Source organism: Eucalyptus grandis, chromosome 1, assembly GCF_016545825.1.
Source record: "Eucalyptus grandis isolate ANBG69807.140 chromosome 1, ASM1654582v1, whole genome shotgun sequence".
Taxonomy (NCBI): Eukaryota; Viridiplantae; Streptophyta; class Magnoliopsida; order Myrtales; family Myrtaceae; genus Eucalyptus; species Eucalyptus grandis.
Genome location: NC_052612.1, coordinates 13,906,806 through 13,926,547, shown reverse-complemented (window position 1 = coordinate 13,926,547; position 19,742 = coordinate 13,906,806). Strand labels below are relative to the sequence as shown.

At 39.6% G+C, this 19,742-nt stretch overlaps 2 protein-coding genes across 2 annotated transcripts; one reads left to right on the top strand and one right to left on the bottom strand.

Annotated features, from left to right (window-relative positions):
- Positions 1 to 7,069: 7,069 nt before the first annotated feature.
- LOC120288032 (cytochrome P450 CYP749A22-like) lies at positions 7,070 to 8,248 on the top strand. Its single transcript, XM_039301289.1, has 3 exons — positions 7,070 to 7,145; positions 7,519 to 7,897; positions 8,004 to 8,248. Exons 1-3 carry the CDS (start codon positions 7,081 to 7,083, stop codon positions 8,208 to 8,210), a joined length of 651 nt encoding a protein of 216 aa, XP_039157223.1. The 5' UTR covers positions 7,070 to 7,080; the 3' UTR covers positions 8,211 to 8,248.
- A 5,532-nt stretch (positions 8,249 to 13,780) lies between these two features.
- On the bottom strand, positions 13,781 to 17,705 carry LOC120295581 (disease resistance protein RUN1-like). Its single transcript, XM_039316823.1, has 3 exons — positions 17,116 to 17,705; positions 15,919 to 17,008; positions 13,781 to 14,065 (listed from the first exon to the last, which is right to left on the bottom strand). Exons 1-3 carry the CDS (start codon positions 17,676 to 17,678, stop codon positions 13,781 to 13,783), a joined length of 1,938 nt encoding a protein of 645 aa, XP_039172757.1. The 5' UTR covers positions 17,679 to 17,705.
- Positions 17,706 to 19,742: the final 2,037 nt, after the last annotated feature.

Below are 19,742 nucleotides of genomic sequence, written 5' to 3'. Positions count from 1 at the left end.
GCCGAGTGGAGATGTCATCTACAAAAGGTCCTTCGACTCGACATTGTTAAGGTGTGTCGACGCTAAAGAAGCCGACCGTTTGATGAAGGAGATACATGAAGGGAGTGTGGCCCCCATATGAACGGACACTTCTTGGTAAGAAAAATCATGCGACTCGGTTATTATTGGCTAACCATGGAGTCCGACCGCATTCAGCACGTACGACGGTGTCACCGGTGCGATTTATGGGGATAGGATAAATGCCCCTCCAAATGAACTTCACCAAATGTCTCAACCCCGGCCCTTTTCAATGTGGGGAATTGACGTGATTGGGCCCATTAACCCCAAAGCTTCAAATGGGCATCGATTTATCTGGTGGCGATAGACTATTTTACCAAGTGGATCGAGGCCAATTCATATGTTAATGTTACTTGCCAAGAATGTGGCAAAGTTCATTCGTCGCGACATTGTCGCTCGCTACGGGGTGTCGGAGGCGATCATTACCGACAATGGCACTAATTTGAATAACAAAGTCGTAGATGGATTGTTTAGTGAGTTTCGAATTAAGCATTTGAACTCGTCACCGTATCGTCCTCAGATGAATGGAGCAGTGGAGGCGGCGAACAAGAACATAAAGAAAATCCTATCGAAGACTGCCGAGAATTATCGTGATTGGCACGATAGACTCCCTTACGCATTAATGGCGTATCGAACTTCTATCCGCACCTCCACAGGGGCAACTCCTTTTTCACTCGTGTATAGGATGGAGGTAGTCTTACCTGTTGAAGTTGAGGTCCCTTCTCTAAGGGTCCTTTCCCAATCTATGCTCGATGAGACTGAGTGGATGCAACAGAGGCATGAGCAATTAAACTTGATTGATGAGAAGAGATTGCAAGCTGTGTGTCATGGCCAATGCTATCGAGACGAGTTGCAAAAGCCTTCAATCGAAGGGTGCGTCCTAGATACTTTGAAGTCAATGACCTGGTGCCGAGGAAAGTGCTTCCGATTATACTGCACCCTCGTGGAAAATTCACCCCGAACTATGAAGGGCCGTATGTCATTAAAAAGATTCTGCCTGGTGGTGCTATGATTTTAGTTGAAATGGATGGTAGTGAATTGCCTAGACACCGTAAACTCGAGATGCAGTCAAGAAATACTTTCCATGATTGAAATCAAGGTCGAAGAACCACTTCATGCGCAATCTGAGTCACATGGCATCATGCATAGCATCATAGATATCATACATATATCACATACACGCATATCTATTTGTGTTTCAGGCACCTTACCGTTCGATGAGGAAAATGGCGGAGGGAAAAGTCGATTCAAAAGACCCATCAAGTCTCCGCACAAATGGTTGAATATCTCTTTTTCTTAAATGAGAGGTGAAAAAAAAAAAAAATTGAAAAAAAAAAAATTGAAAAAAAAAAAATTCTTCAATTTTTTTTTTTTTTTTTTTAGCATCATTTTTATCTCAAAATTGTTTTCTGGCTTTGTGGGTATTTCATTTAAAACCAAATTTTCCTTATGGAGATTGATCTAAGAATGATGATCTCGATAGAGTGAGATTGAACGTTAACCATGCTAAACAAGAAGTGCTTAGGATGAAGAAAGGCAAGCCCATTTCCAAACACGTCCTTCAAACACTTTTGAGAGTTGAGTGAAAAACGACATTCTCTTAGACGAATGATTCATTCGCATTGAGCGCAAAGATCGAAATGATAAAGGCGTTTCCTTCATCAATCCCAAGCATTGCACTAACCTCTTCCTACCCCTTTGGGCAAAAAAAGATGATCCTTCAAAGTACCCCTATCAAGAACGACCCTACATTGGGGCAATATAGGAGGTTACGGTCGTGTTGTAAAACAAAAGGTTGAGAAAGATTCTATTACTTTCACTTACATCAATCTTCTTGTGGTAGCTTCAAAGGAATTCTCATAGAGCTTGACTCATCCCAAGGTGAAGAAGAGCATTTCATTCTCTACCCAAACACGATACCCATTGCTATAACCAATTTGGGCCTGATTATTCATTTTTAAATCCCGAGTGGTGATCATCTCCCTTCACCGGGGCAAGGCATAAGAATCGACCAAATATAATTGACAATCACGGGAAAATGTGAAAAGCGTCTCAAAAGTCATAAGCTACCAAAGTTCAAAGAGCAAAAGCTCGACAAACTAGGGGGCATGAAAAAGCAAAGTGTGCCTAGTAAAAGCAAGGCCAATGCCCGTCAAAAAAAAGCCAAAAGTTGCATCTTATGTGAAAGAAAAATTATCAAAATCCAAGTGCTTGCAAAAAAAAAAAAGTCATCGCAAATGACAAAGGAAATTAGAGGAAAGAGCAAAGCTCTCATGCAGAAATGATTAGTGAATGAACTCTCGAGATGCATTGTGTTTCAAGAGCCAAATGAAAAGTGACCCGGTCACGATGCCATGATGATCACTGACTCTTAAAGACCCTCTTGAAATTTTAAGCCTTTCAAGCCTTTCCCGAGCCAACATTATAACCCTTTTCCAAAGTCTCTTCGATTGGGATGGTTTGAGTGAAAATGAGAATGCCACAAAAGGCTCTTGCTTGAAGGAGTGGAAGTAATTCTATCTTGTCTCATCTTCCAAGCTCTCGACTTGTAAAGCCGATGAAGATAGTGACAAATGTTCCTTTGTTGGCCTCAAAGCAATAATTTCTTTGTGTAAGCCTTAACCGAGCCTATATTGTGGTCCTTTCAAAAGACCGTTTTGATCGATTAGATTGTGCTCATTGCGAATGTTTCTAGAAGCCTTCGACGTAGGTTATGTGAGATACCTTCAACAACCAATTATCTCCCACATGAATGGATGGGATCAAGTAGCCATTTTATTGAGAGTGCGTGAGAAACCCTTTCTGACTAAGAAGCTTTAGTTTGGCATGCTTAATGAAAATTTTTCTCGAGTCGTAGCCGTTCTGATAAGAACTTGTCTCCTAGAGAATTTGATGATTAATGATATATCCATGAGCAAGATGACAATTTTGCGTCACATGAGGTTGACGAACATCGAATGTTTTCTAAAGCGGGCGGACTTAGCTTGATTATTCTGTTCAACTATTGTTGCAATTTGCCAATACATCTCTTGATGACGTCTCTAATGACATTTGCTTAAGTTGAGTTTGACAGATTCATCGGTGAAGCCATGATGTTTTCTAAGGGGTTAGCGAGTGCTTCCCTAAAAAAAAAAAAAACCAAAGGTTTATGGTCAACCTTAAACCATGTCATTTCCAAGATTGGTGGGTTCATCCGTAAACCATACTTGTCCGCATCTAGTCAAAACCCGTTCGTACACGGTGAGACTATCATTCAGTCGAAACCCGTTTACACGATGAGACTATCATTCGATCGAAACCCGTTGACCGGTGAAACCTACCTCTCGGAGTCTTCCCCGTTCTTATGACACTTTTGTATGAGACCTTATTATGACCCAATCAAAACTCGCTTACTTACAATGAGACCTCGAGTCATTTTCCTCACTTCTTATGACCCGGAGAGCTTTGTATCCTGGAGTCTTCGTCATTTCTTATGACCCGGAGAGCTTTGTATCCTGGAGTCTTCGTCATTTCTTATGACCCGGAGAGCTTTGTATCCTGGAGTCTTCATCATTTCTTATGACCCGGAGAGCTTTATATCCTGGAGTCTTCCTCACTTCTTATGACCCGGAGAGCCTTGTATCCTGGAGTCTTCCTCACTTCTTATGACCCGGAGATCTTTGTATCCTGGAGTCTTCCACCTTTCTTATGACCCGGAGAGCTTTTGTATCCTGGAGTCTTCATCACTTCTTATGACCCGGAGAGCCTTGTATCCTGGAGTCTTCCTCACTTCTTATGACCCGGAGAGCTTTGTATCCTCTTATGACCCGGAGAGCTTTGTATCCTGGAGTCTTCCTCACTTTCTTATGACTCGGAGAGCTTTTGTATCCCGGGAGTCTTTCAGTCTTTCACCCTTGTATTGGAGTCACTTCGGAGAGCTTTGTATCCCGGAGTCTTTCTCACTTCTTATGACCCGGAGAGTCTTGTATCCCGGAGTCTTCATCACTTTTTATGATTCGGTGGGCTTCGCAGCCCGAAGTTTCTCTTCACCTTATTGACAAGACACATTTTCATAATTATGAGTCCTTTTCGTCGACCTAATATGTGCATATGCACCTAGGGTCTTTCTATCGCCAAAAATAATTTAGGTGTCGTCTGTCTTTGATTGCAACCTCTTCGAGGCTACATTCAAAGAGGGGCAGTTGTTGACACCTAGTTTTTTATCTTTCAAATAGTATATCAAAAAAAATCAAATAAAAATCAAAAATCAAAATCAAAAAAATTTAGCTATTAATTTCCTTAAAAAAAAAAAAAAAAAGAGTTGTGAGGTCCGGGTCGGGCCGGATCCGGCCTTGGCCCGACCCGGCCCCTTTTTTCCTTTTATTTTTCCCGCGTGGGCCTAAGCCCAACCCTCCCATTTACTTTTTCTTTTTCTTTTCTTCCCCTTCGCACAGCCCAACCCTCTTTTCCCTCCGGCCCGGCCCACCTCCTTGTCTTCTCCCTCGGCCGCCACGCACGGGGAACCACCGAAGCGGTGCAGCCGTTCGCGTGGGGAAATGGCGAAGCCGAGCTGTGGGGGAGGCGAAGGAGACAGCATCATCTCGTCGGCAGGTCAACGGGTTGGGGGAGCGGATTCGGACGCACGCGGAGCTGATTCGCGCGCACGCGAAGAGAAGCGGGGGGATGCACCATAAACGGGGGGAGAAACAGAGGAAAACGGGGGGAAGATCGGGAGAGAACAGGGGGACCGAGGACACAAAAAAAAACCCGAGAGAAAAAAACGAGAAAAAAAAAACACGGGGAGGAGGAGTCGTGGTAGTAGCCCTCGCCGCGCCACCGCTACCCCTTGCGACGCTGCAGCCCGAAGCCGCGACACCGCGCCGCCGCCCTCCGAGCGTTGACCCATAGTACCCGAGCAGCTCCCGACACCAAGTGAGCGAAGAGAACCGGAGGGAGAGGCACAAACGAGAGAGCGAGAGAGGAGAGCGAGCTCGGGCGGAAGAAGACTCGCCGTCGCCGTTCGTGCCGTTCTTGCCGTCACCACCCGCTCTGCCGCGCCGGAACGCTAACCTCGAGCCCGAAGCCGCGATCCCATCCGTGCCGTTGTCGCTGCCCAGAGCCCGACGCCGCTGCAGCTTCAGCCTCAACCCGACGCCGTCCAAACCGAGCCGCCGCCCCCCCGCGCGTTCCGAACCGACACCTTCGCGCCGTTGCTTCGCTGAAGCGCCGAACGTCTCGCCCGGCACCGTCGGTAAGCTCGAGGACCGCCGCGTCTCCGCCCGCTTTGCCGCGCCTCCACCCGCGAGAATCCGCGAGCCCGCAGTAGCTCGCCATCGCCCGCCGCGTCTCCGCTGTCACTCGCCGCGCCGCCGCCGCCGTCAAGTCCGTCGCTGCCGTCATCGGCGCCGCCAAGGAGCCGTAGGGCTTCGGCCACGAACCGGTCGCACGGATCGGGCGCGGGTCGCAAAACAGGTAGGTTTTTCTTTTTTCTTTTTTAAAGCAATTTTGGGCTTGTTTTGGACTTGGTTTATTTTTGCTTGCGGGCTTAAGGATTTTAGAGATTGTGGGTTTAGGGAGTTGTGGGCTTCATTTTCTAAAATAAAAAGATTCGACTAGATTAGGCCCGCCGGTTGGGCCCAATCCGAACCGAAGAAAGGCCCGACCAAGGCTAGTCGGGCCGGTTCGCCGGCCCCCCCATTTGGACCGAACCCGGGTCCGGTCTCCGACCGGACCCGATCCGCGTTGACGGGTCGGGTCGAACCAAACCCGACCCGGTTCACCTTTTAAATTAAATTAAATTTAAAATTTTAAAAATATTTTCTTTAAAAAAAAAATCTAAAAAGAATTTTAAAAATCAGAAAAATATTTTTTTTAGAAATTAGTTAAAAAAAATTAATTAAAAATTTCGAAAAAAAAAATTAATTAAAAATTTAAAATTAAAAATTAAAAAAATTTAAAAAAATATTAAAAAATTTCGAAAAAAAAAAAAATTTTAAAAATTAGAAAAGTTATTTTTCTTTAAAAAATTTTAAAAAAATTTTAAAAATTAATTAAAAAATTAAAAAAATTTAAAAATTTCTTTAAAAAATTTAAAAATTTAAAAATTTAAAAAAAATTTAAAAATTTAAAAATTTAAAATTTTCGAAAATCCAAAAATGATGGGGTTTGATTAGGACTTGCCATGTATTGCCATTTTAGCGTAATTAGACCTTTATGTGCTCGTATTTTGATTACGTTGCATGTTTAATTTGCATATCTAATTATGTTTGATTGCATGTGTTTAATTTTATGTCAATTAGGATCTTGATAGTTATGATTATTACTTTAATGATTGCGCACCCGCATGATCACCTCGTATGTCACTGGATAAGTATAAAATTAATTCAAACTGCTTGCCAAAAATCATTTTGTTAAAATGAACAAGATTAGGTACCGAAAGGGCGCTAATTGGTTAATTAGTGTAAACAAGTCCCCGAACCTAGATTCTCTGGTTGCGTAGGAAGTGAGGTATACTCCCATGCCTCGCTTGGTTTCTAGCCGACCCCAATAGGCTAGTGGCGACTCCTTTTGTGCAAAATTTCTAAAGAATATCCCAATGTCACGCGGGGTATGAGCTTGGGAGAGCCCGCGCCTGATCATGGGCTTTAGGCCCGTCCTTTAGGCAATACCCCTAAACCTGTTCCCTCCCCCCGAGGGTAGGTCGCGACACTCTAGGAGATGGGCTCGTGAGTACAGTCGATGGCAAGAAATGGGCGAACCAGCGTAAACTCGCCAATCACGCTTTCCATGGGGAAAGTTTGAAGGTAGTTGAACTCAATCGAAAAAGAGAATTGTATGATTTGAGGTTTTACTAATTATTTTGGGGATTGAAATTGCAGAATATGGCACCGGCAATGGTGGAGAGTGTTCACACTATGCTAGGAAAATGGAAGAATCAAGAAGGGAAAGAGATCGAGGTGTTCGGAGAGTTTAAGTTATTGACATCCGAAGTGATTTCAAGAACTGCTTTCGGGAGCAGCTATGTTGAGGGAGGAACATTTTCAGATGTTGACAGGATTGGTTACGTTAACATCCAAAAATGCTTTCAATATAAGGTTCCCGGGAATAAGGTATCGCACATTTTTCTAGGAAAATTTTATTTTGACCATTTTTATGATGAAGAAGCTAGAAAGTAAAGTGATTATCACTTTTAGAACGAACTTTAGACATCTGAACTTGATTATTCTGACAAGTTTTCCAGGTGAGTAAATGCATTCGAAGGAGGCACACCGTTTTTGGATAACCATTCTTTATCACTAAAATTACTGATGTGAGATCACACTTAGCAAGCTGCTAATTTCTGACGATGGTCGGGCAACAGTTTTGTTCATTGTGCAAATGCAAACTTCAAGCCTCAAAAGACTTAGGACATTTCACGTCTCAGAACCAGAGTTTTAATTAGGCCTAACTAATTATGGAATTTGTTCTGAATCCTGCTGGCAGAAAGCTTTGGAAGACAGCGGATGAAGTCGAAGCAGAGAAACTTGAGAAAGGCATACGCAATTCCATCTTACAGATGATCAAGAGAAGAGAGAAGAAGGTGATGGCCGGTGAAGAAGATGGCTTTGGGGATGATTTCCTAGGACAACTTGTGAAGGCTTTGCACGATACGGACAAGAGCAAAAAATTCACAGTAGATAATTTGGTGGATGAGTGTAAGACATTCTACATAGCCGGACAAGAAACTGTCAACTCAATGATGACATGGATGTTATTCCTCCTAGCGATTAATCCAGAATGGCAAGAGGAAGCAAGAAGGGAGGTTCTCAATGTATTTGGGAATAAAGACCCTGATTCCGATGGACTAGGAAAGCTTAAGAAGGTATAGAAAACAACTCAAGTCTTGGTCCCGGTCAACCTTTTTTGATTCACTCGAATTGTAGGTTAGACATGATGACTAACTAAACATTTTCCCTTTTTATGTGCAGATTAGCATGATCATGAACGAAACTCTGCGTTTGTACCCCCCTGTAGTCGGCTTGACTCGAAAAGTTGGCAAGAAACTGAGGTTAGGAGGCTTGTTCTTCCTGCTAATAGTCAGATCTTTATACCGACCCTTAAGCTTCACCATGACCCTGAAATCTGGGGGGAAGATGTGCATGAATTCAAGCCGGAGCGATTCTCAGAAGGCATAGCTAAGGCTACCAACAACAATGCGGTCGTGTTCATCCCCTTCGGCGGACCTCGATCTTGCGTCGGGATGAGCTTCGTGGCGGCAGAGCGAAAATCCTCCTTTCGATGATCCTCCAGCGCTACACCTTCAAGCTGTCCCCGGCGTATATCCACTGCCCAGGTCAGCTCGCGACAACCCGCCCTCAACATGGACTTCAAATCAGGTTTCATCCTCTACAGCAGTAGTTCATCACCGCATGATGTTCAGTCGCCAATGTGCATGGATGCCTCCATGGATCCATGCAACAATGGCCTGTGAATTCTTGGTTCCAGAGGTATGTGATGCTTGTAGGTATCAAGTTGTCTTTCTTTTAATTTCAGAAGCACTATTCCTATTGTGCAGTGTATTCGATTTGCCAAGACTCTTCACGGTGTACAATCTTGTGTTCTAGTTCTCGTAAGTAGTTTTTTTATTTTTTAGGCACGTACCTCATATGTGTGCATGGTCATGTATAGTGGAACTTAATAATGATTTACCATATTTCTTACCGAATAAATGCAACATTCTGGAAGTACAGCTAATGCGTATACTGGACTAAGGCAAAGAATGAATGTCTAATGATCGATGTTTGGATGACAAGAATTATCAAAATCAGTCGACTTATTTGACCTAATCTACAAATCATATAAACCAAGTTCATTTCAAGTTTCAACTGTTGATCACTTTGGGCTCAATGATGAAACCGCGTAATTAATGGTTAAGATGATATCAATATACCTGATATATAGACTATGACAGCGTTTGCAGCTAGTCCCTCGTTCACCTCCATCGTCTCTGGTCCCGAGCTCCATCCATTCGCTGCACGACCATTCATTGAAATGCTTGGAGGTTTCTACTCTTTCTGGGCGAAACGAGCATCCATTCGCTATACCCACCATCGACCTCTGGTTTCCTAGTATTTGAAACTTGTTTCTGGTTGGGAGCTCTGTACTGTCTGACAGCTCTCAATGGTTGAATTTCCAGCAGCACCGTGGTCGGAGGTGCATCCGGTCGAACCATCCTCCCTCGCTTGAATCTCCGGCCAATGATCCTTCCTACGTCCCACAGCCCCACAATTGAACGGGGACTCAACACCTGCACAAGGCTGCTGAAAACTCTGCACAGGTCATCTTTACTTCGAAAACGAACCTCAAAGGAATGCCCAAAATCGATGCGCACTCCATTAATCGACAGCAGCTTCTGGGTTTGTGAAGTCTTTTCAAATAAATTGCCATTCGATCCTTCGTGTCAAGCATTTCCACGGCTTCTCCTGGCGGCGGATATTTTAAATGAGGAAAATCACTAATTTTTGAGATACTTTGTGTTATATCTCTTTTTCCAAAAGCACAAAAAATTCGAACCTTTTATGAACCCACATTGCAATTTTCAAGAAATGTCGAATAATAAACATCTTAAGATTATATCTATATTAAACCATTCACTGCCATCTTGTCATGAACAAATTCTAGTTGAACTCACCAAATAAAGCTAGGTGTGTTTGGGAACACTTCCCCAATGCCCCTTGGGCCTCCAAAGCCTGTTGGCTAAATGCAAGAACCACATAATTGTATTTCCAAAGGCCCCAACCTAAGGCAGATCCGAATGTACTATGGAATTTTGGTATTCTTGAAATACATAGCTTGAATTTAATAATTATTTTATTCCGCTTTTGGACAGTTTATTTTCCCCGGTTTGCACAGAGGGTTAGATGGAGGTGGGTAAGCTCTATGTTTAAATAAGTCTCGAATGTAAACTCAAAGCAAAAGTTGAGTTCCAGAAATAATAATATTAATAATAAAAAGGACTTCTTGCTAACAAGAAAAGCCCAAAAAGGAGATTTGCACAAATCTAAGTTTCCTGTTCAGCATTGAAGTCAAACATGATATTAGACTTTGATCATGAAAAAGAGGACGAAGAAGTTAATATTGGAGTCGGAGTTGCAGGAGGAAACGAATATTCTTTCCTGATCTACATGGGAGGGACTTTCAAGATTTGGAAAGTCCACTGTGGACTTGAAGACCATACATTTGACCATACATAGAGAAGCAGGCACGCTATTAGAGATTTCTTGAAGAACTGCTGCTTTTGTGTGAGGGCTTGTTGTGGTTGTTGATGTACAGAGGACTTCATCGTGGGGTTTCAAAATTCACTACATCCGGATGCTAGTATTGAAGCCAACTAAATTTTGTGGTAAGAATGTATATATAATTCATTCGTGAGATTGATAAATTATTTAACAAAATTGTGGGGCTAAACACCGCTTGAGTTATTGGGTGTAATTAGGACGTGGAAACACTGAAAATGTTAAGTTATTTGAGTATGATTATAATCTCTTTTGTATCATTCGATATATAATGAAATTCATTGCTACTCTAATCATGTATCAAATATTTTTTTCATCTATTTTATTATTCGATTGCTTGCTTTGTGGATTATTTGAGTTGAAGTGAATCGATAATGACGGAAGAAGGAAAAGTGAGAATATACAAAATTGATGGAAATGATTTTGATTTCTAAAGATATAGATTGAGGATTATCTCTACCAAATAAAATTGCACTTGCCTCTATTGGGGGAGAAGCTAGAGACGATGAAGCAATCTGATTAGGAATTGCTAGATAAACAAGCTTTGGGCATTATTCGGCTGACGTTGGCTCAACATTGCGTTCAACACCATGAAAGAGAATACCATCACGAGTTTAATGAAATCATTGTCAGATATGTATGAAAAGCCCTTTGTGATCAATAAGGTCTATTTGATACAATGTCTTTTTAACTTGAAGATGAGTGAAGATGCGTAGTTGCACATTATATTAATGAATTCAATGTGATTATTAGTTAATTCAATTAAGTTAAGATTGACTTTGAAAATGAGGTATGTGTTTTGATCCTATTATCTTCATTACTTGATAGTTAGAATATCACTGTTATTGCTATTTGTAATACTTATGGGTCAACAAGCTTAACATTTCATGAGGTTCGAGATTTAATTCTAAGTATGGACATCTAACTGAAAAAATCTGGTGAACTTGTATCTACTATTTTAGTAGGTGAAAATAGATGAAAATTGATTCACATGTTAGCGAGATTAGTATAAACATGAACATATGGTGAGTCTAGGATCGTAGTGATGTATGTTAGAGTTGTGGTAAGAGGAGAATCTTAAAAGGAATTGCCTTAAGCTAAAAAATGAAAAGTATAAAGGGAATCATAATGAGTCTATAGATAATTTTGGAGCTATAACTGATGGTAATTGGGGTAGTAGTGATTATGTATTGTCATCATTAATGATTCATCGTTCGATTGATATATAATGGATTCTGTTTGTTTTGTTCATGCTATGTCAAATAGAAACTAGTTTACTAATTATCAATGCATGAATAATAGTAAAGTTCAATTAGGGAACAACGCAAAGTCAATATTATAGGTGTTGATGATGTTAACATTAGAATGCATGATGGTATGTGAGGACGTTGACTTGATGAGGCATATACTTGAAATATGGAGTTCTAAAAGTTATTTGAGATGCTTTGATAATAATGAGATGAATCAAATAGCGGCCTATATGAACTTTGAGGTGAGACAATAACAAATTTTGTTGTTGAAAGAAGTTGAAAGCATTTGTTTGAAAGTCTAAATTGTGGCATAGGCATTTGGGGCACATTGGCGAGAGAGGTTGAAGATTTTAAGTGAAAGAAATTTGTTATATGGTTATGTTGCTAATGAATTGAATGTATGCAAGTGCTGTGATATAGATCAATGACAAAAGTGTAATTCAGTATGGTTGTCAAAGAAACCAAAAAATAGTAGAGTCAATTCATTTAAATATTTTGCAAATTGTAATTTCCTTCAGAGAAAATGCCAATGCTAATAGTTGTCAATGACTATTTGTGGAAGCTTTTGGTGTCTATGTTTGGGCACAAGTTTGATACTATTGTCAGGATTAGGCAGTTATTAGCAATCGAAAATGAAATTAGTAAATGATTGAACATGTGTAGACTTACACTAACATGGAGTTTTGCTTAAAACTGTTAAACAAATTTTGTATGAAATAAAGCATAATAAAACACCGCATTAGTGCTAGTGAACCACAACATGTTGCAAAATTGATGAGCAGAATAATACTAGAGATAATGCATAAAATGCTCTCTAGTGCTAGTATGATTAAACTTCTAGCAGATGTACTTAGTACGACGAGCTACTTGATGAATAGATTTACATCAATTGTAATTGGATGTCGACTCCCAAGAAGTATGGTTAGGTAACGTTGTCAATTATTCTATTTTTAAGATATTTGGTTGCCCATGTTATGCTTGAGTGAGCGATGGTACGGTGGATGAGGAGGTAGAAAGTGCATGTTCCTAGATTATGCACAAGGTGAGCGAGGCTATCGGTGTGGTGTCAAAAATTAGATTAACCTATTATCGTAGAGAAGTTACATTTGATGAGTCTTCAATACTTCTAGCTGGACTAATTATAATAGTTTTTATACGGAATTGAGATGGAGTTGCAGCCATAAACTCCTAAGGTAGCGGATACTAGCAAAGTAATCAATATAAGATGCTTATAGCGAGGTGGATACTATAGAGCCAATGTTGTTCTAACTACTAATATTAACAAGGTATGTATTTGGTCTCCCAATAGGTATAAGGCAATAATGTTTTGCTTTTATTCATGGTTGAGGATGTTGAGTTGAAAAATCCTTGCTGATAGTTAAGTGTGTGTGTGGAGTTGGTGTTCTAACGGGATCCTCAAATATATATGAAATTCAAGTAAGAGGCTTGAACTTAGAAAATATTTGTGGCATTTGAGCCCATTGGGGGTTGAAAGAATGGTAGGGACATACCAGTGTTTAACTTTATTTTCTTACTGCAGTAGGCATATCTTCCAATTTGGCAAAAATAAATATCAACTAGCTAGCACTCACAAAACTAACATATAATTCGCCCTCACAAAAACCATTATGAAGCAATGCACTTATTTTTAAGCATTAGTTTTACTTTTGTTTCTAAAACAATTGATTCTGTATATGACCATTCATATAGTATTTCAGGTCAAAAACAGTAAAGAGTGTTTCTTTGAACATACCAAACTATACCAAAACATAACTTTTCATTTTTCATGAAAGAAGATTGACATAGATACGTAACAAGAATTGCTAAAAAGGGATGCACAGGAGAGAATCACTTAGAAGCCACAAACCATTTAGACTAGAAAAACTCAAGATAGGCAAATATATTGTAATTATGTTTCTAATAGATCTTAATTAATGCAGTTAAAACAAGTTTTCTTTTTTCAGTATGTCTAGTGTTAACCATGATTTTTTGTTAAGATAATACTAATTAAAGATATATAGGACAGAAGCTTATAACATATTTAGATGCCTACAAAAATTCCTCTTATATTAAGAGAAAAATCCTTATTCTGAGGAAGGATATTAAAACTCTCCCAAAAAAAAAAAAAAAAAAAAAGAAAGAAAGAAAGGAGCAAGGAAACTTGGTGAGATTGGATCTTCAACATGCGATTGTCCACAAGAGATATGCCTTCTACACATCTTACCTTGAGTGGACCCCATCCTCCCCAGTCCTCCGAGAAATCTCACTCCCCGACAGATCCAGCACAACTAATTTCTTCAGATGAAAGTTGGCGCTGTGAAATTCAAAGGACAATCCTCCCATTGAAGCCATCTTAATTGAGGAAGCAAGTTCAGGAAATCTCCAACAAGATTCGCAGTGTTCATGAAGGAACCTCAAATGGGTCAGTTCTTTAAATAGTTCACCTGCGTAGCTTCTTCTACAACCAAATTTGTCCAGACGAAGGGCTTCAATCTTACCAGTGCCCTGCAATTAGAAACATTGTGGATTGTAAGTTTGAAATGATGAAAGAAACCAATTGTATTTAAGAAAAGCCAGACTAATTTCAATAAGTTGCCATACTATAACAGTGTAGCCTTCTGACTTTCAACTTCCTGAAATGCAGGTTTTGCTTGAAAATAATTCATCTAATTTATGTGAAAACGTGAAGGTCACAAGGGTGTTTCCAAACTTCTAATTTCCAACTGTGCCCTTTGCAATATGCACCTTATGAATTCCCAGAAATTGCACCTTTCAAATATACAATAGAGGCCTCTCTTTATGCACACGCCATTTTAAATATATCTAGAAAAATTCATGCCCTTTATGTGAAACAACACAACCTTGACTCATGTCTTTTATATGTGCAACAACATCACTCTTACCGTACAAATACAACCATCAAACTTGCCATCAAAGCAAATATCAAAATGAAAAAAATCCCAATTGTAGAATCCCCCTCTTTTTTTGGTGTACCTAGTTTGTAATTCTCAATAGCAAAATGAAAATGCAAATGTAATCCATAGATGTACATACGTGTTTTACTTTCATTTCTTATCATGTGTATTTTGAATAACTGTTTTTCATTCTTTATGGAAGAAAATTTGGTCATATATCAAATGTTATATCAATGATTCTTACATATATCAAATGTTATATCAATGATTCTTACTCCTCTTGTGTACAGCCGTTTGATGCTATCTTTTCATTGTTGTGTTGATTTTCTCACAGTCAAATCTAAATTAATTTGCTGATAAATTAATGAGATCTTGTTTACAGACAGACTGGACATGAAGAGTGATCAAATTGGATTTTGAAGGAAATCGAGCCTTTTACATTTTCTATTGTTGCAATAAAATATTTTAGCAACTCAAATTCATTTTTTGTTTTAGGTGGAAGATTTCTCATTGAGCAGAAATCATGAGTGAGCACAAATCATAAGAGTCATAATATGGATTTGTTTGGTGGTTCGAATTCTTTCTTCAAATGCATCTTGTAAACTTATTGTATTTTGGTCAATGACTTCATAGATACCCTTTGAAGTTGAAATGATAGCCTATATTTGACATATACATGTTATCAGGGGATTAATAGCAAAATTGTCCATCATCACAAAAATAAAAAATAAAAAATGAAAAGCTAGCAAATTTATAGAAAGAAATTTATCCCCAATTATGAAAATCCTATAGAGTGATATAATATACATTTGGAGGGTTATATTACACAGTTGCACATATATCATAAACAAATATGAAAGCCACCAACAAATTGACATTGTTAACTAATGCTTGACGACAAAGGACTTGATTGCATAAACTGTGAAAGATAAAGGGCTACATTGAGCTAAAAATATAAGGGGCGCAACTTGAAAAATACAGAACCATGATAGCTAATGGTTACAAATGAAGAGAGATCTCATTAATTATAGAAAACAACTCAGGAGAGAAGTTCATACTCAATAAAAGAAAAAAGAAAGAAAAGACCTCATGAGAAATCAAAAGAAGGATCCAAACATCAAACACGTGCATCATACAGATACGTGGAACATGGGCCCCAACAATTTATAGATGTCATGTTTTCTCTGATAGTACTCTGTCAATCATTACATTTTCGTAGTTTTGTTGTGGCATTGAAGTTACCAAAAGAGTGTTCTCATCACATTATTATTATTATGAGGTATATATCATTAATAACCAAGAAACTGCTCCTCTGATTATGTCCCAGAATCAGGCAAGAACAACAATCAACTGAAGGAGCTCTTTTGTTGGTAAAAGCAGCAAGTTTCGGAGATTCAGATGGACTCACATTCAATGACTAAGCCAAGTAGAGAAAACGCTTACCTTGTTGTTGTCAAGCACCTTGATGGCTTCCTCATAAATCCATAATCTGCTACGGCCTTGAGGCTCCTTTTGATTTTCTAGACGAACAATTTCCCTTCCAAAATCTCTCATTTGATTATGCATCAGTAGCTTGCCGTCTTTATCAATTTTAATTAAGGACATAAGACACAATACTTCAATCCCATTCTCTGGGAAAAAATCACAGGCATCCCACATGTAAGTTGGACTTTGTTTAGATGATCCAATAAAAAAACATGCAATATCCAAAAATATCTGTTGCACCTGATGATCTAATGCTTCATAACTTATACTCAAAGTCTCTAGGACTTTCTTATCAGGCACTTTCTTTAATTTCTTCGATGTATCTTTCCATACTTTTTTTGACTTTCCGCATAAGAATGAACCAATCACTTCAAGAGCTAATGGATGCCCCCCGGCAGTAGATACGACATCACGAGAGAGAATCCGATAATCACTTTGGGGAAAATCCTTCCGAAATGCATGTCTACTAAATAAAACCAATGATTGATTTAGAGACAACTCGTTGAGTTGGTACGTGTAGCCTACACCAGTCTCATCAAGAATGCTCTTGTTTCTAGTTGTGACAATGACTATACTTCCTGCTTGAAACCAACTACCATCTCCGGCCAAAGCATTCAACTGATTCTTGTCATCAATATCATCAAGAAGAATAAGGACTTTCTTACTTGTAAATCGAGATTTGATGACACCAATTCCGTCGTCAACATTAGACACGTCATGTGGATATCTTAGTATATCGTAAATGAGATGCTTTTGTAGGCATTCAATACCCTTGTGCCGAGATGTTTCTCGAATATTCGCCACAAAGCTAAGATACTCAAAATGACCGGAGAGTTTGTTGTATAACACCTTTGCAAGAGTTGTTTTACCGATGCCGCCAAATCCATAAATTCCGATAATCCTTGTATCATAGAATTTAGCATCTATTAAGCTCATTACCTGTTGCACACAATCATCAATTCCCACCAACTGTTCAGGAATAGTTAGCTGAATTTTTAACTCACTCATAACTTTTCTGACAACAATTTTGACCAATTCTCCTTCATGCCTGTCAAATAATAATAAGTTTCAGTATAGGATGGCAATATTAATATTCTTTTCAAGTAAGATCTAGTTATGAGAAACTAAACAAAGTTTTGGTGGAGAATAATGTACCCTCTATTAACTTTGTCTGATTCCCATCCCTTCAAGGAACTAACTTCTTCGAGCGCTTCTTCCCATTCCTTCACAACCTTTACATCCAAATTCTCTTTATGTGCATCGATAGCATCTCCCAAACTTCCTATAAGATGTCGCAATTGTGAGGGTTCCACTTTGTAAAATATGGGCAACACCATTTGTCCTCTGCGTCTCTTGCACTTCAACATTTGAGCCAGCTCGCAAAGGCACCATCTGCTAGAAGCATAGTTCTCTGAGATAATCGGGATTGAGATCTTACACTGCTTAATACTGCAGAGAAGCTCAGGACCAATCTCCTCACCACCATAGAGCTCATTTTCATCTTTGAATACATGAATTCCTGCATTGACAAGGCCAATATAGAGATGATCTGTGAAGCCCTTGCGAGTGTCTTCCCCCCTGAAGCTCAAGAATACTTCGTAGTCATTTCCTTTTGGCTTTTTGGTTATGCATTCATGATCACCTACATGTGGAGAGGTCGATGAGGAAGACGCCCCATACACCGGATCTTCTGGATCAGTGGGTTCTCTTTTTTTCATCTCAAGAGGATTGTACTAATACCCAGGCAGTAATGTCTCTCAAAACTCAACTCGGGGCAGAGCCTCAAAAGAAGAGGAATAAGAAATCCCAGATCCGGCAACTGCAGAAATGTCTCTCAAAACTCAACTCGGAGCTACATTCGAACGAAAATAAAAACTCTCATACAACTAATCAGAAGAAAATGGAACAATCAAAACAGGAAACAATGCAAGACCCTTCATGCTAATCAAACAGCTGCAACACATGCTGCACGGACGGCAATTAGTGCACATGTAATTTCCGCGGCATCAGTCAGAAGATGCGCAGAACCTAACCAGCGCAGGGGTTTTGATCGAAAGCGAGCACGACTTTGACTTGACTTTGCTTTTCCCATTAATAAGAAAACAGAGAAGAAAACCAACAAGAGTGTCCTTCAGGAGTACTCTGGGATTTGCAGAAAGCTCGGATAATTTCGTCTTGAGGAGACAGAGCCCCGACCCGAGGCCCGAGGTCGGTCGAGGAAGCGGAGATGCCGATGCGTGGAAGCCATATCAGATGGAACAAAATGGAAAAAAAAAGAAAAAAGGATTGAAGCCAGAAAACTCACCGCCCAAATGGGTACACCGGCGGCGCTACAGCGTTGCGTGCGCCGTGATTTTTGCTGGGGAAAATCGTCGACGGATTCGCGAGATCAGCGAGGCTTGTTACCTCGGCTTCGCTTTCGCCGAGACGGTCATCTTGCTTCAGCGCACGAACTTGAGTGAAAAGCTCCTCTTGGGCTGATGCCTCGTCTTCGATGAGCTTGAGCGCAGATCGTGATTAAGCCAGGATGGGATGTGGACCCTCTTTACCAGGCCCAATATCAAGAAATTTCTAATAATCCACTCTTTAATAGAGGCCAACCAAGTAGCAGATTTAGGTCGTAAAAGCCCATCGACTAAAGTCCCTCCCTTATCATCGGCTTTCTAGCCCTCCTCAGGTTTCAGATTCGTTCAAAATTCTATCGGCAACAACATGAGTAAGAGTAAGAATGCGTTTGTTACAACAATTACATTTCCATAAGCAATTTCTGATTAGAAATTATTCTTTTTGATTCTGTTCCCGAAACTAATTTACGACGAAAGAACGCATTGGTAGCTTGTATAAAAATTTTATTCTAGAATAGAAAAAAAAAACATAAATGCGTTTGATAACTATATAAATTTTTTATTCTAATTCTTTTTCAATTACCTTATTAGATGAGTGTAAATTTGATATTAAATTCTTATGAATCACTCACCAATATAATTGCCTTCTTATGAGTGAAGAAATCATATTATATTTTATTATATTTTCAATTTCAAAAGAATTCGACTTTAGAATTCTATTCCATTCTAAAATTCTATCACATCATATCAAATCATAGAAATTCTATTGATTAATTATATTTATACTAAGTAATAAAAATATTAACTAATAAAAATTTTATTAAATAGTAAATAATAAACTATAGTATAAACTATAAATATAAATACTAAATAATAAATTAAAATACAAAATTAAATATGTATTCATATTTAGCAAAATTTCAATTCCTACTTCAAATCATTTTTTTTATTTTTTCAATAATTTTATTCTTTTTTATTTTATTTATTTTTTCTTCTTTTCTTTTTTTCCTTTCTTTCTCACCTTCTTCTTCTTCTTCAAGGTGGTTGGTCGCCAGCCTTAGGATGACTGGTGACCGGCCGGACGGAGGGCCAACGACCTCACCGAAGCGTCGTCGAGGCCTCAACAAGGCCATGCCTCGTCGACCGAGCCTCACTAGCAACTAGACAAGGCTCAATTGAGCCTTGGTTGGGCGAGCCTCCACGAGCTCGCCGGGCCTCGCCGAACCTCGCCCGGCCTGGTGAGCTCGCCGGCGACCAGTGGCGGCAGACGGTGGTGGACAGCAAGGGGTGGCGGCGGTGGCGAACGGCAATGGCGGCAATGGCAACACTTGAAGAACAAGGGAGAGGGAAGAAGAAAAAGAAGAAAGAAGAGGAAAAAGAAAAAAAATAGGTTAACTTGATTCTAAAATTGTTTAGGAACAAAGAATCAACTTTTTT

Coding starts and splice junctions, on each gene's coding strand:
- LOC120288032 (XM_039301289.1), top strand. CDS start 7,081: ATGTTGACAGGATTGGTTACGTTAACATCCAAAAATGCTTTCAATATA. Junction 7,146..7,518: donor ATAAGGTTCCCGGGAATAAG/GTATCGCACATT, acceptor TCCTGCTGGCAG/AAAGCTTTGGAAGACAGCGG. Junction 7,898..8,003: donor GACTAGGAAAGCTTAAGAAG/GTATAGAAAACA, acceptor TTTTATGTGCAG/ATTAGCATGATCATGAACGA.
- LOC120295581 (XM_039316823.1), bottom strand. CDS start 17,678: ATGAAAAAAAGAGAACCCACTGATCCAGAAGATCCGGTGTATGGGGCG. Junction 17,009..17,115: donor TCAGACAAAGTTAATAGAGG/GTACATTATTCT, acceptor ATTATTTGACAG/GCATGAAGGAGAATTGGTCA. Junction 14,066..15,918: donor AGGTGCTTGACAACAACAAG/GTAAGCGTTTTC, acceptor TTCTAATTGCAG/GGCACTGGTAAGATTGAAGC.